General features: G+C 39.8%; 1 protein-coding gene across 1 annotated transcript in view; it reads right to left on the bottom strand.

Moving 5' to 3' along the window:
* Positions 1-14,251, bottom strand: part of pola1 (DNA polymerase alpha 1, catalytic subunit) — a 54,627-nt gene that overhangs the window by 15,376 nt on the left and 25,000 nt on the right. The window contains exons 33-35 of the mRNA XM_022766271.1: positions 13,861-14,042; positions 9,500-9,631; positions 1,012-1,128 (exon numbers count right to left, since the gene is read on the bottom strand). Of these exons, the coding sequence (XP_022621992.1) occupies positions 1,012-1,128; positions 9,500-9,631; positions 13,861-14,042 (431 nt within the window). The remainder of the gene's footprint in view (positions 1-1,011; positions 1,129-9,499; positions 9,632-13,860; positions 14,043-14,251) is intronic.

Genomic DNA, 14,251 nt, shown 5'->3' with positions numbered 1-14,251 from the left:
TTTCCACTGAATCTGGCTCATTTTATTTACACTTTTTTCTACCTTAATGCAAAGGACTTTGTAAGCTTTGCTGGTTAAGTCTGTTTGTCATCACCATCATCACCTGTCCTCCATAGATGTACATAAAAAGACTATGTAATGATAGAGTAGGAAGCCAAACAGTGTGGCAGAAACCAGGTAAAATGAAGACAGGCTACAGGTTTTAGGGTAGTGAAAGGGTGTAAGAGTGAGCACAGAGAGTTAAATGTTTTATTCAGCCCACAGTTTAAAGTGCCACGGCCCTCAGGCACAGCAATGGCTGCCTAAGTGGCTACAGTGACAGCAGAAATTGGCCTTCTGGTTTACAACCTGTCGACACAGAGCCAGACACAGCAAAGCAGCCAGGGGGGACAGATAGGAGCAGAGCGCGCAAGATAAAAAATTGACAAGAGAGAGTTAAGGCAAGGGTTGAGACAGGAATGGTGGGAATGGGACAGAGAAAGAGAGGACAAAAAAATAGATTGAACCGTCACACTCCAATTGAAAGGGAGAGTGTTTCTTTTAAATCCAGTGGTCAAGCTAACAAAGTGTTCATAAGGCAGCTACAAGAGCTAGACAGACAGATGCTTTTAATGGCTAAACTACCATCCAGCTCTTAGTGCCTTCAAATGCATGAAGGCAAGCATGTGTGTGCACGGACGCGCCGTCGAACATACACACAGAAGCTGGAAGACAAAGAGAGGATTGCTTTGATCCATGTGTATATATGTGGTAATGTGATACTAACGAGCTGAGATGTACAGCACATATGAGAGGGGAGACTTCAGCTCCATAGCACCATCACCTGGACAAAACATACACAATTCGACAGTGTGTGTTGGTGCGTGCATTCATCTCAACCTCAGACAACAGAGTGTGTGTGTGATGTAGCAGTTTTTGTGTATGTTATCCTCATTGTAGAGTGTGTAAGGGAATGCATAGTTGTGTGTGTGTGTGTAGAGGGAAGAGTGAATTGTGATGTTCGTGTGTTACCTCAGGTCTGAGAGTCGCCCTGGTGCAGGAAGGGCAGATAGGTCCGTGGCGGGAGAAGGCGATGGGCAAACGTCTGGTCCTGTTCTGACAGGCCTGGTCCTCACACACCAACCAGCCCTATCAGAGACACATCAGACAAGTTGCTTCCAAAGTCTTGAACTTCCAACCTTTAGTAGAGCTGCGACAATTTGTGAAGCGATAGAAAATGAAAGGTCAACCATTTAGATAATTGATTAATCGTTATGTTTTAAGTGAAAAATGCAAACACGAAGATTTGCTGTTTTTATATCTGCGTAAACTGAATATGTTTTGGCTTTGGATCGTTGGTTTGGACAAAACAAGATATTTGAAGGTGTTAACTCGGGCTAACGGACATTGAGATGAACATTTTCAGTATTTTCTCACATTCTATATATAAACCATATGATTAATCACAGTAATAATGGACATACTAATAGGCAATGACTTATCCTAGACTTTTAAAAAGTTGAAACACATTCATGATCAAACACGCTCCATTCTCAGTTGTTAATCGGTGAGCATTCTGGTTTCTGCCGAGGTTTTGGCTCTGAAGAAGAAATAAAATACCGAAAACAATAACAAAAAATTGTTTGTTTTTTAAAAAAAAAAATATTTTAAAATGTACTCTGACCCATTTGTTAATTTCCATTCAACAATTTTCAGAGCATTTATCAAACTCTCTGAATTTCCATTACAGCAAAACTCCTTTAGAAAGTTTTTCATGTCCAAAGAGATCCCTGATGTAAATATCTCAAAACGCACACATACACCAATAAGGTGCGTTTCCATCCGACGGATGAGCATAGAAGGGCTTGCATCAGAAAAGATATACACAGTAGCCTTAACAACCTTTCGTGTTTACTTATTTATGAAATGCATTCATGTGGGCATTTATTTTGTCAATAAAGGTGTTCTTAAAAATTGACAAAAAAAAAACTTTTGCTGCCTCAAAGACACTTTAAAAACTGTTTCTGGTAATGAGGAAATTTTGCTGAAAATTGTTGCTTCCATTTAGCTGCTCTAATTCTGCACAACACTGACAAGAAAAGTACTCGGAGGAAGAAAAACAGGAGCTGTAAAATACAAACAACTGCAAAAGACCAGCGAAGACATAAGGAAAAGAACAGAGGTTTACATCTGACTTCACATCCCACCCTCCTCATTCTCTCAGTCTTTACATTTGAATGTATTCAGCTGCTGTGTGTCATGGTCCTGCTCTGGGAGGACTTGTCAGACAGGCAGAGCAGCGGACAGCCAAAACGTAGTAGTTAGGACCCCCTGGGGTGAGGTAGTGACCCTGGGCAGGTGCTGTGGTCTAACCCTCTCAATCTCCCCATATTCTTTCAGACCCCTCCTCCTCCTCTGCTTCTTATGCCCTGTCATTACTAAGTGGGTTTAAAGGGGAGGGGGTTAATGCCCAACTAATGACAGAGCATAAGACCCACCACCATCAAAGCCCTTGCTTCTTTCCTCTATCCTTCCATCTATCTATCTATCTATCTATCCTTCCTTCCTTCGGTCCTTCTATTCTTTCAAAATAAACCCCTTTAAAACCACCGCACCTGTCTTTCTACCCACATCCCCCTCACACGTACAAGCATGCACTGTTTCTCCCATTGATTTTTATGTTTGCCTTTGTCTAGTCTCTTGATTAGTTTTGAACAACAACCAAAAAATTATGACGAATATTTTTTTTTCTTTACAGCCAACTCTACAGTATATAAATGATCTTTTCCACAGTGAAGAAACCTTCAGGAACCTCTCATAGGAAGAACTAACTAGGACAAACTGTCGCTGGTTACAGGGAGAGGGTTACCTGTATTTGTTTCTCAGGTGAAAGAAAGAGAAGTATATGTGCTGTGCAAAAGCACTGCCTGTAATTCAAATAAACCATAAATAAATAAATAAATAAATATAAAAATCATCCCCGCTTGGTCTTTTTTGTGCTTTATAACATTGAATAAACAGTGTAATTAAACTTTCACACTGATCAACACAAACAGTCTCAATTCTGTACAAATAAATCCAAAGTAAGTACATGGCATTACAGCAATTACACCTTAGAGTGCATGTGGAGGAGTTTGTACCCCTTTAACACAACTGGACACTGTAATCTTCCCTCCACTGTCATTTGCAGAACTGCTTAAAGTCTGTGAACTTGTACGGGGACAGTGAGTGAACAGGAATCTTTAATTTTTACCACTAAATCTCAGTTGGATTGAGGTCTGACTCTTGTCTAAAACATTAAAGTAAGTAGCTTTGACATTTGGGATTGTTGTTTTGATGGGAGACATATTACTGGTACTTTCTTGCATATTACAGCAGGTTTGCTCCATCATCTTTTAACTCATTTTCCAATGGATTTTATAATTCCACATTTTTCTTGCAATCCCAAGAGTTGAACTGTTGAAGAGTTGAATGATCAAATATATGACTGTGGATGACTGGTTTATTGTGTAGAGTATGTATACCTCTTAGAGAAAGTTTTTAATCAATTAATACTATCAGTTCAAAAGTTAAAGTTAAAATATCCATCCGACAGTCTGCTCACAAGACTATCCCCACAGCCTGTCGACTTGCTATTTCTGAATAAAAACCAGTAGCTGCCTGGCCTGTTTATTTCATTTGGAGGATTAATGCCAGTCCGACTATCACACAAGCAGTAGTCTGGCTGTTCACACCAGAAGTGCATTTGTCCGCACTGGTCAAGAAGTGATTCTGCTCCTCTGCTCTTTTTGTAATCACAGGTGGCGCTCATCTTTATAATAACATCATTATTCATAGCAGAGCTTTTTGTGTTCCTGGTTCAGCAGGACGGCTTCTTCTACAACGATGAAGTTAAAAGTACCATCGGCTTGCGTGATCATCTGTGGGGAGGGGCTTCTTTCCTGCCTGTGTGTGTGCTCATCTGTCTCGCTCTCTGTTTAGACACTCTGGATTGTTCCAGTCCACTTCATCCCCTGTGTATTGGTATTTTCTTTAATGGGATACAGACACTCGTCTGTTCTAAAGAGTACATTTTAATCTGGTCAGTTATTGAGCGTCAGCTATCCTTGAGAAAAAAAATCTCAAAATGAATGTCCCTAACTTTGAGGATTTAAGGACAAACTGGTCGTCTTACAATCCGTGTTTTAGGATGTTTTCTTACTTTTTGTAAGAGCAGGAAGAGGATTGATTCATGTAATCTACACACACAGGCTCAGACACACACTAAGTTATGTCTCCATGTCTTCAGAGGATGTTACATTGACTTGCATTCAATTCCTGGAGATTTACTCTAACATTAACCTTCCTCCTTTCCTAACCACAATCCTTACCCCAACCTAAACCTAACCTTATCTCAACCTTCAAATGTGTATTCACATTAAAATGTCATGATTTATTTTATGGGGATTTTTTTTATCCCATAGAAGACAAGTCCCCATAATGTGACTGTGTAAATAGATTTATGTCCCCACAACATGAATAATACCTGGACCACACACACACACACACACACACACACACACACACACACACACACACACACACCACACCACACACACACACACACACACACACACACACACACACACACACACACAGAGAGAGAACGAGCCAATCTCCTCTAAATGAAAACCAAACACACACGTTCACACAAACATACACATATGTCCCAAATCAATTAGAAAGTCCCAGAGTTCACAGTTTTACCCACAAACCCCAGCTCCAGGACTAATTATCTAAACACCTCCATCGAGCTGGTACAAAGAGCTGAGCACCATGGGAAATGAGACTGCTTCACCGTCTCTGATAAAGACATGTCCAGGACAATGGTTCATGGAGGTGCGAGATAAGGAGTATGAGTGTGATCGGCTGTTTGATCTCCGTCTTTTTTTGTGTATTTCTTATGACACAAGCCTTGGCACACACTGCTGTTCCCATGGGACTCACTCAAACACTCACTCACTCACTCTCTCTCTCTCTCACACACACACAATTCAGTGTGAGCACAAACATATTAATCGCTTCCCATTCACATGCATTAAACTGAACATACACACGCATACACAAAATAAAAAATAAGTTAAGATTAAGTGCCGCAGACCTGTGTGTGCCAAACAGAAAGGACTAAAAACAAGGAGCACATGAGGAGTGAGGCAGGAAGAACAAAAAAAAAAAAGGAAATCTAATTGAGGCATTTCGCCAGAGCGAGGGTAGGGAGTGGGGGGTGGGAGGGGTGTACAGTCGGACGTGAGAGAATAAAGGCTCATAATTGCATAATTATAGCAGTGGATATCTGACACATTGAATGTAGACGTCAAATGAGTTCCACATAATTTAACCAAACAGAGGCAAGACCAGGCCACGACAGGGCCCACCACGAAATATACCCTCTCTCTTCTTCTCCTTCTTTGTCTGTTGGGGTTTTTTTTTTTTTTTTTAACACTCATCTCTTCCAAATCCTCTCTGTTACATCTGAACAGTTAGGGCTCTGATATTTTAACAACCTCTTATTCTTGTAGTTTCATATGGAAGCTGCAAAGATATATTTTCAAGCGTTAAGCATTAAAAGACGGTGAAGCAGTCTCATTTCCCATGGTGCTCAGCTCTTTGTACCACTGGTCTTTTTTGGGTCGTTTTAGGGAACTTGTGATCAGCATTTTTCACTATTTTATGACATTTTAGTGACTAAATGATTAATTGATCACTAGCCAACAAAAGGTCAAAGGTCTGCTATTGTTAATTAAGGCTCAACTAATGATTATTTAGTTTTCATGAATCTGCTGTACATTTTCTCAATGAACCAATTGATTATTTGGTCTATAAAATGTACAGAAATAATGAAAAATGCCCTTTGAAACTTCCCAAAGCCAAAGGTGACATCTTCAAAGTACTTGTTTTTTTCCGACCAACAGTTCAAAAGTCAAAAATCTTCACTTAAGAATCAAAAAACTGCAAGTATTGACATTTGAGACGCAGCAACCAGTTAATTTATTAGTAAACAATTATTAAAATAGTTTTATAGTAGTAGATTGACGTTTGTTGATCAATTATTAGAATAATCAACTAATCGGTTCAGCTCTACTGTTAACACAGTGGAGAAGTTTCTCTGACATGACTCAGGAGTCAGTCAGTGCCAGAGGAATCCACCTGCACACCACACTCGCGCGCGCGCGCACACACACACACACGCACACCAGAGAGCTCTAACTGGTTTTTGTGCTTCAGCAGTCAACACTTCCAGCTCTAAAGTGAATAGAAAACACACTCTCTCTCTGTCTCTCTCACACACACACACACACACACACACACACACACACACACACACAGTGAATAAAGCTCAAACGGTTCCACTTTGTACCTCCTCCGCTTAATCAAAGCTTCTCTATTCAACAATTTGACCTTTTGTTCAAAACAGGATTATCACCTTCTCTGGTCTTCATTCACCCTTTCTCTCTCCCTCCCCCTTTCTTCTCTTGCCCCTCAGCCCGTTTCCAGGGGCGACCCGCATGACGAGGGTAATTGCAATAATTTGTTAAATGCCATGGCAACGGTGGTTAGATGGGAGGGGTTTAAAAAAAAGAAAAAAAGAAAAAGAAGAATTGGGTGGTTTCAGGAAACAAGCGAATCTCTCATTTTGCTAAAGACAGTGGGACGAGAGGAGGAGAGGATGACAACAGAGTGTGTGTTTATATTTGTGTGTGTGTGTGTGTGTGTGTGAGAGAGAGTGTGTGAGCGAGTGAGTGAGTGAGCGAGTGAGTGAGTGAGTGAGTGAGTGAGTGAGTGAGTGAGTGAGTGAGTGAACAAGTGTTTGCCCATTCTCAGGGTGCTGGTTTATTGATAATGGTGGGGATGGGGGGGGGGGCATTACTAATGATTAATGTCTCTGTGGTCCTAGCTTAGGACGCCAACACACATGTACACATCTTCATGTACACACAGACACACACACAGACACACACAGAGAGAGGTGCAGAGCTTTCACTCTATCTGCCCAGACAAACAGCTCTATTTGAACTCTCCCTCGGCCTGAAAGGAATCCTTAATTACACAATATTACCCCTCTTCATTGCACCGCTGTGTGTGCTCTGTCCACTGCTGTTCAGCCTCCAGTGGTGTGTGTGTGAGTGTGTATGTGTTGCTGTGTGAGGTGTAAGTATTCAGCGGTAGCAGCTGTTTCACACATCGTGACAAAGGGGTTGAGGGGGACTCGCTCCCCACACATTCACCACACTAATTGATTTCTGTTCAGCACTGTGGGAGAGTAAGCCTGACACACACACAAACACACACACTTTTACAGACAGTGCATTCCACTCTCTCAAGAACAAGGTGTTAGAAGCTACCAGGAGAGAGAGAGCCCTCTACAAAGACAACACAGGAATCCAGTTTAATTCACTCTCAAGCTGCTGGTCAGGCACCGAGTACAGTGACAATTTGTTGCTGAACTGTGTATCATTCAAAAAGGTGTACTTGAACACAGGGCTTTGTATCTGTAACTTTAGTTCTATAAACTTGTGCATAGAAGTAAGCTCAATTTTGTAGACTTGTACATTTAGTTTTCTCTCCGCAAACTCCGTTCTCGTCGGCACATTCAGACACAGGCTAGCAAGCTCACTTTTACATGCTGTGTGGCAAAAATACTTACACTTACAACCCTGATGAGGACTCTGCCAGGCCTCCACGACCGCTAGTAAGTCAACAAATTACATAAGCTTGTGTCCGCTGTAACATGAACTTTTTTGGAAAGAAAAACCAGAAAGTTTAGAAATATTTTCTAATAATGGGCTTGATGTTAGCCAGCCAGCCAGCTAACTAGCATTAGCATAACATAAACTTTAACCAATGCCTCTCTGTAGAGTCCTTCTGAATGACATAATATTCCATACATTGGACAGGGAACATGTAAAAGTCTTCAGCAAGTTTTTTCCAATATCTCTATAAATCAAGTAATTTTCAAGTATCAAGCAATCTACAGATTATTTGCTCCATTAATTGTTTGGTCTGTAAAATGTCAAAGAGACAAATGATTATACAATTTCCTAAAGCTCAAAGTTATGCCTTCAAATTGTTTGTTTTGACTGACCAGCATCCTTTAGCCTAAATATACAGTCCAGGCCATAAATATGTGGACAGTTGCACATTTTTTTTTATTCCTCAGGCTCTGAGCTTCTGCACATTTAATTTGAAATAAAATAACAGATACTACATTAAAGTGTCAAGTCACAGCTTTAATTTGAGGTCTATGTCAATATAGAAAGAACTGTGTGGGAGATATAACCCTCAGAGCCTGAAGAGCAAAACATGTGCAACTGTCCAAATACTTATGATCTGGACAGTACACATTTTAAAGCAAAGAGAAAACCAGAATCTCCGCCTCACAGTTGTATGCCTCTGCCAACCAGTCAAGTTGCAGGAAATATGGTCACATAGACGTAATGTCTCCATGCTGGCGACAGCATAAAAAAAAGCAAATCATAACAATTAAGACCAAGGTCATGTTTGGCATTTTGTAATGTTAATGACTTAATTGATTATCAAAATACTTGCTGATTGACTAACTGATTAATCAACTAATTGTAAAACCATGTAAAGATTATAAGCCAACATCGTAAGTATTCCTTCAAGCCATGAGTAACTCTGTATTATTCACACAAATCTGCTCAATCTTTAAAGTCAAATATGTTTAATTTGTTGTAATTCTTGGCTGATTCTCCAATAACTTAGTTTCTCGGATTATTTAAATTTCACCGTATCATCTAAAAAAATGGACAGAGTGCATGTTAACCGTGGTATTCAAAGTAAGAATGTCCATTTAAGTATTTTCATGGATTATGCTGCTACAAATCTTTCTGGTGGTCTTTTCATTTTGCAAGCATAATGGGCTCTTTGGTTGAAAATGTCAGTGCAGTGCCCTGCTGGGGTTTCCTTCATCTTTCGTCCACCATGTTTTTGATGGCTTCTCTTACCATCACTTCATCTGTTGCATCCCTCATTGTGTTAAATATAGTCCAACCATTTTATAGGCAGTTTGTGGAAGGTCAATTTTCACAAGCTTTGACAATTTCATCACATACAGCTCAGTTTCTCTGACTACATGAGCGTGCATTCATTTCTTAAGGAATGAGTTGCTAGATAATGGTGTGGAAACAAACCAATGTTTGACCTAATACTTGGACCAAACATATAAACCTTTTCACACTCAGTGTGTATTACTGATCTAGCAAAGCATATGTTCTGACAATGTATTGGTGATATAAGTTCAAGTACGAAAAAGATAAAAAAAAAAGTAGGCAAAAAAGTAGGACAGCTCGTGGTCAGCTGGCCAGCTGCACTGCGCAAGTCTAACAAGTCTTAACAGAAGTGAAGAAGTAAAATGCATGAATGTTTTTGGTCTATGTAAAGCAGTTATCTGCAGAATTTATATTATTTACCAGAACCCTACTCATGCTTGCAATCTGCAAAACAAATAAGAAATACTCACAGAGTAGTATTTTTTGATGTGGCGACGGATCTCAAGTAGGAGTTTGTTGCTGATGTTCACAGCGTAGTCGAGGGGGCGGCTCCCACACGGGATGTGACAACATCGCATTAAGCTGGGCTCCAACTTTGAACCCTGCAAGGAAGAATATTATGAGAGAACAACAACAGACCATATCCACATACCATCAACAACATGATCAACTACTTTAAGCAAAAATTCTTTAGTCTCATTCAAAATACATAATTACAACTGGGCAGCAGAGATGTACAGAGTCTATTAGGCAGCTCACCCAAATTCTTTCGACCATTTGAAAAGTCTACAATGAAATATATTGAATGTGCTCTCTCAAAAAAGCAGCAGTCAGCAGTTCAAGTTGTTTATTATCGATGTGTAATGAGCACATCGACATATTTTGTTAAAAAAAAAAAAAAAAAGTCAAGTTTACATGCTCCAAAGTAAGGTATCAAAGAACATTTTGATAGCGGTACTAAAACTCAGGTTGCAAAGTGAGAGGAGGAGCTGCTCCTTGTAATTTTCCTCTTAATTCCCATTTCAACGTTTTACTTTATATCCTCAATGTTCTTTAACAGGGAAAAACACGACTCACCCCATATATAATGAAGTTTTATGTTATGGAAACTAGTTTCAATTAAGTCAACTCAAGTTCTAAGAAACAATCAATCAGACATGGCTCTTAATACTACAGTACCCAACGTGCTTCAGCCACCGTCACTATGGAGAAGAAGCCATGAATCAAAGTGGAGAACATTGATGTTGAGAACTTAACTCATTACTATAGTTGCTGAATTCATCCAAAATTGACCCAGAATAAGAAACTGAATTCTCTGACTCTGCAGACTGTTATAAACTGTTATAAACTGTTTTCTTAACACTGTATTCTTAAGCCTCCGCTCACACTAAGCATAACAGAATTTCAAGCTCTGTGATTGGATGTTTCTTAACAAAATGCATATGGGGAGTTGTAGTTAACACCCCATGTTACACTCTTATGTACAAAGGTTTGTATCTTTGGCTTTTAATTAAAGAACCACATTTGTACATTAAATTGTATTCATAATTCAATGGGATTCAATTGGGAAAGTATCAAGTGTTCCAGATGGGAATAATGTAACATTGTCCATGAAGAACATGGACTTTTACTTCCTGACCCAGGGGTACCCAAAATAGGCCCTCCCATTTTCTAGTGAAAACTACTATACCCAACCCAATAGGAGAAGTTAAGAGAACAATACAATCCTTGGCAAAGGCCGATCCAATTGGTCCCATATTTTACTAAATCAAATTTACATAGATTAAAAGGTTTTCATACTATAAAGTCTGTTGTTCTGAGTCTGTACAATGGTAAGCATGAAGCATCTATTATAACCTCAGTGCAATTAAAATTTCATCACAGCTGCATTTTTAACCTCAGAATCAGAAAAGTCAGTTACGTAACATAGAAACGTGGCCATTAGCTTTAAAGGTCCACAAAGAACATGTCAAGTGGAAGGTGTAAGGGCTTAAAGCACCCCTGGGACCAGTAAATTTTAACATTATTCTAGCCTGAAGAAAACAGGTCAATGTGACCTCAGTGCCTCTGAATTGTCCACATGACAGCAAGGCTTATAGTTAATGCAATGAAAAAAGTATCCACAGTACATAACAATTACACTAAATATAACAGCTTTAAACACTCGCTCCTTTCAACCTGAACTCCATTTAACTGTCGCATTGATAGCAGCAAAAAAGGTTTCTGCAGAGAAGTCAATGACACACAGGAATGCATGTGACACCCCCCACTCAGCACACACACTGATTTTTTGTTTGCTTACATCATTCCTTTTTGGAGAAAAAAAAAACCCCACCAGATTTTAGGCCAGTTCAAGTCAATCAACTCATTTGGCTCTTTCTAATATACACACATTAACCCTCTCCATCTCCATCTCGCCTCCCTTTTCCTTTCCTCTTCATGTTTTGTCCTTTCCCGTCTGCTCTGGAAAAAAGTAGCCTCCCTTCTTCTCCCCCCATAATACCCTCCCACCTCCACTCTTTTATCTCACTTGTTTCATTCCAAACTTGATTTTGTTAACAGAACTCTCCCTCCCAAGCAAGTTATAACCAACACTTTCGTGCCAGTTATTTTATGATTGAGAAATTAAATGAAAGTAGGAAACACCCAAAGTAGTGTCTTTGAGACTTATGAGAAAAGTTCAAATAAAGCAATTCAAGGAAGTATCCTTTTCAATTCCCCACTCCTCTACATGTTGTCTAAAACCCAACCAACTGTCATCTTTAAATAGCCTTTTGCAAAACTGTAAAGCAATTTCAAAAGGTTTACAATGTCAACTGTCTACCTGGACCGTTTTCATCCCTGTCTTTGGTCTGATAATGTGCAGCTTTCACATCGTGTTGATTTAACAGCCCAAAGGATACCCAGTGCTCTATTAAAACTGAACTGAGGGAAATCCCTGCAGTTCTTTCCAGATCATTTTTCTCCTCCACACTTAATCTTTTCATCCCTCTCTCCTGCTACGTTCCCCCCCATCAAACAACTTTCCTCCTCAGTCTGTCCTCCATCACCGCCTCCTCCTACCGTCTCTGGCTCTGTGTCAGTGGTGGAGTCAAGGCCCATCTGTCCTCCCCTCTCTCTGAGCTGTTAGACCATGTTCACCACCCTAATTAACTTACTGTCTTATCAGTTTCTCTGTGTGTGCGTGCATACCAGACTCTGACGCATGGTGGAAAATTAACACCAGTAATCAGACAAATCTTGGTTAGTTTAGTCTAAAATTTGAAAAAATGTCTACAACACTAACCTTTCTGACAGATAACAAGCCATCGTTTCAACACCACACTCTACTGTTTAATCTTCAGAATAGGCAACGGGTTGTTTCCTTGCCAATATTCATTTTCATTTGTGTATGAACACGAATTTGATTAACTTAAACTGAACCTGCTTGCTTCTTGTTTGAGTATCTGTTGAAGTGTATAATGATATCATCCTTTAGTGGAGCATGTGTGTAATACTCCTTTTTTAATTTAATGCAGGTTCTCTGTGCCAGCAGTGGACAGAGGGTTGTCAGCTTTATGAGCGTCATCCAGACAAGAAAAAGCTGTGTGTCCTGCTCCTCATTAGAAGCTGATAACACACACACACACGACCTTGGCCTGACAAATGGTAGGATATCAGTGTGTATGTGTGTGCCCATAGAGCAGCAGGGGTTAAGGAAAGGCTTTTCAAGTTGTGGAGTCCAAACTATGCCAATGAAAACAGAGTCCGTCTTGGAGCCAGGCAGCTGTCTAAAAATACAGACAGAGACACAATATAGAGGATGACTAAAGCATGAATCCCTCACAGGAAGTTTGACTGAAATGCCTTTGGAAACACCATTCTTCCCCTCTGTATCTGTGTCTCTGCTGATTAATCCATTACACCACTGAAACAAACCATTAGTGATAAAAGAAATCTTCTCTTTTTCATTTCATTCTTTCTCTGTATTTGTATGCGATTTTTTATTTGTTCCGCACATCTCTGACTCCATAACTTATTCTTCTGCCGCAGGCTAAGCAACAGTTGTGTAGGTTTTATGTGTTTCAAATGTTGCACTTAGATCTAAGATGATTTTAATGGTGCTGCCTTTCAAGAAGAATGATCGTCTGGAGCTGTTTTGGCAACATTTCCTTTAGAATGATGAAAACTCTGGTACTAAATTGCACATTTTTCTTCCTCTTGGGAGAAAAGATGTTTGCATTTAGAATTAATAGTGCATTGACACATATAGTATATAGCAAAATTTTAGACTTAGACAAGTAATCTGTGACAGAATATTTGTTAGATGTTGCAACTCAATGTTTTATGTGAATACCTCATCCAAACATTTTGTGTTGAGTAGACAAGATAATCAAGATAGAACATGTGTATTGAGCAAGTAAGCCATCAAGCTGCCAAACATAACTGTCAAAGACTGCATTATGTGTCAAAATGCACACAGACAGCAGACACACACAAGATTTGTTTATACTACATGGGGTGTCTGCATACACAGACGTGTTTACACATTTGACACTGTGTATGGTGGAATAGTTTTCATGTCTGCATAGTTGCGATGGTCTGTGCAAATTATCACTGACATGGACAGATGATAAAAGTTGCACCAGGTGAATCCAGGAAGTATAACTGGATGCATGCAACTTTCAGAAGATAACCCCGCCCCCCCCCAAAAAAAACAATAAAACAACACAATTTCGAAATTCTATACTTACTATACTCATTGGCCATAGAAATCTGTAACATAACAGAAGATGGCACAGAATGGACAGCAGTAGGACCTGCTACCAGTGTATACTGTCTGTATACTTACAGCTCCTTCAAAGACGCTGTCGTAGATGTTGTTAGTGCCACATTGAGGACAGGTGAAAGTGAACCTCTCACAGTCTTTGTAGCGCTCCTCATCAGTCAGTTGGACCGGAGCTCCCAGCATGCCGTCAGCCTCCTCCTCTCTCTGGTACTGCTGCTGAGACCGGAACTGGCTGGGGTCCAGACCTGGGATGGATGATAGCTTTCACTACAAATTGTTTCGTCTCTTACAATTTTTTTTTTTCACTGAAATCTACAGTAATTTGAACAAATGTGTGTACAGTGAGAATCCCATCCAAACCACTCACTCTTATAACTTGTAAACAAAAATCAAACATCTATTTTATACTTTTATTAGACTGTTGTGATACTAAGCATTACAACACTCCTATATT

Source organism: Seriola dumerili, unplaced genomic scaffold, assembly GCF_002260705.1.
Source record: "Seriola dumerili isolate Sdu_G_001 unplaced genomic scaffold, Sdu_1.0 BDQW01000822.1, whole genome shotgun sequence".
Lineage (NCBI taxonomy): Eukaryota > Metazoa > Chordata > Actinopteri > Carangiformes > Carangidae > Seriola > Seriola dumerili.
This window is presented reverse-complemented; position numbering and strand designations above follow the sequence as displayed.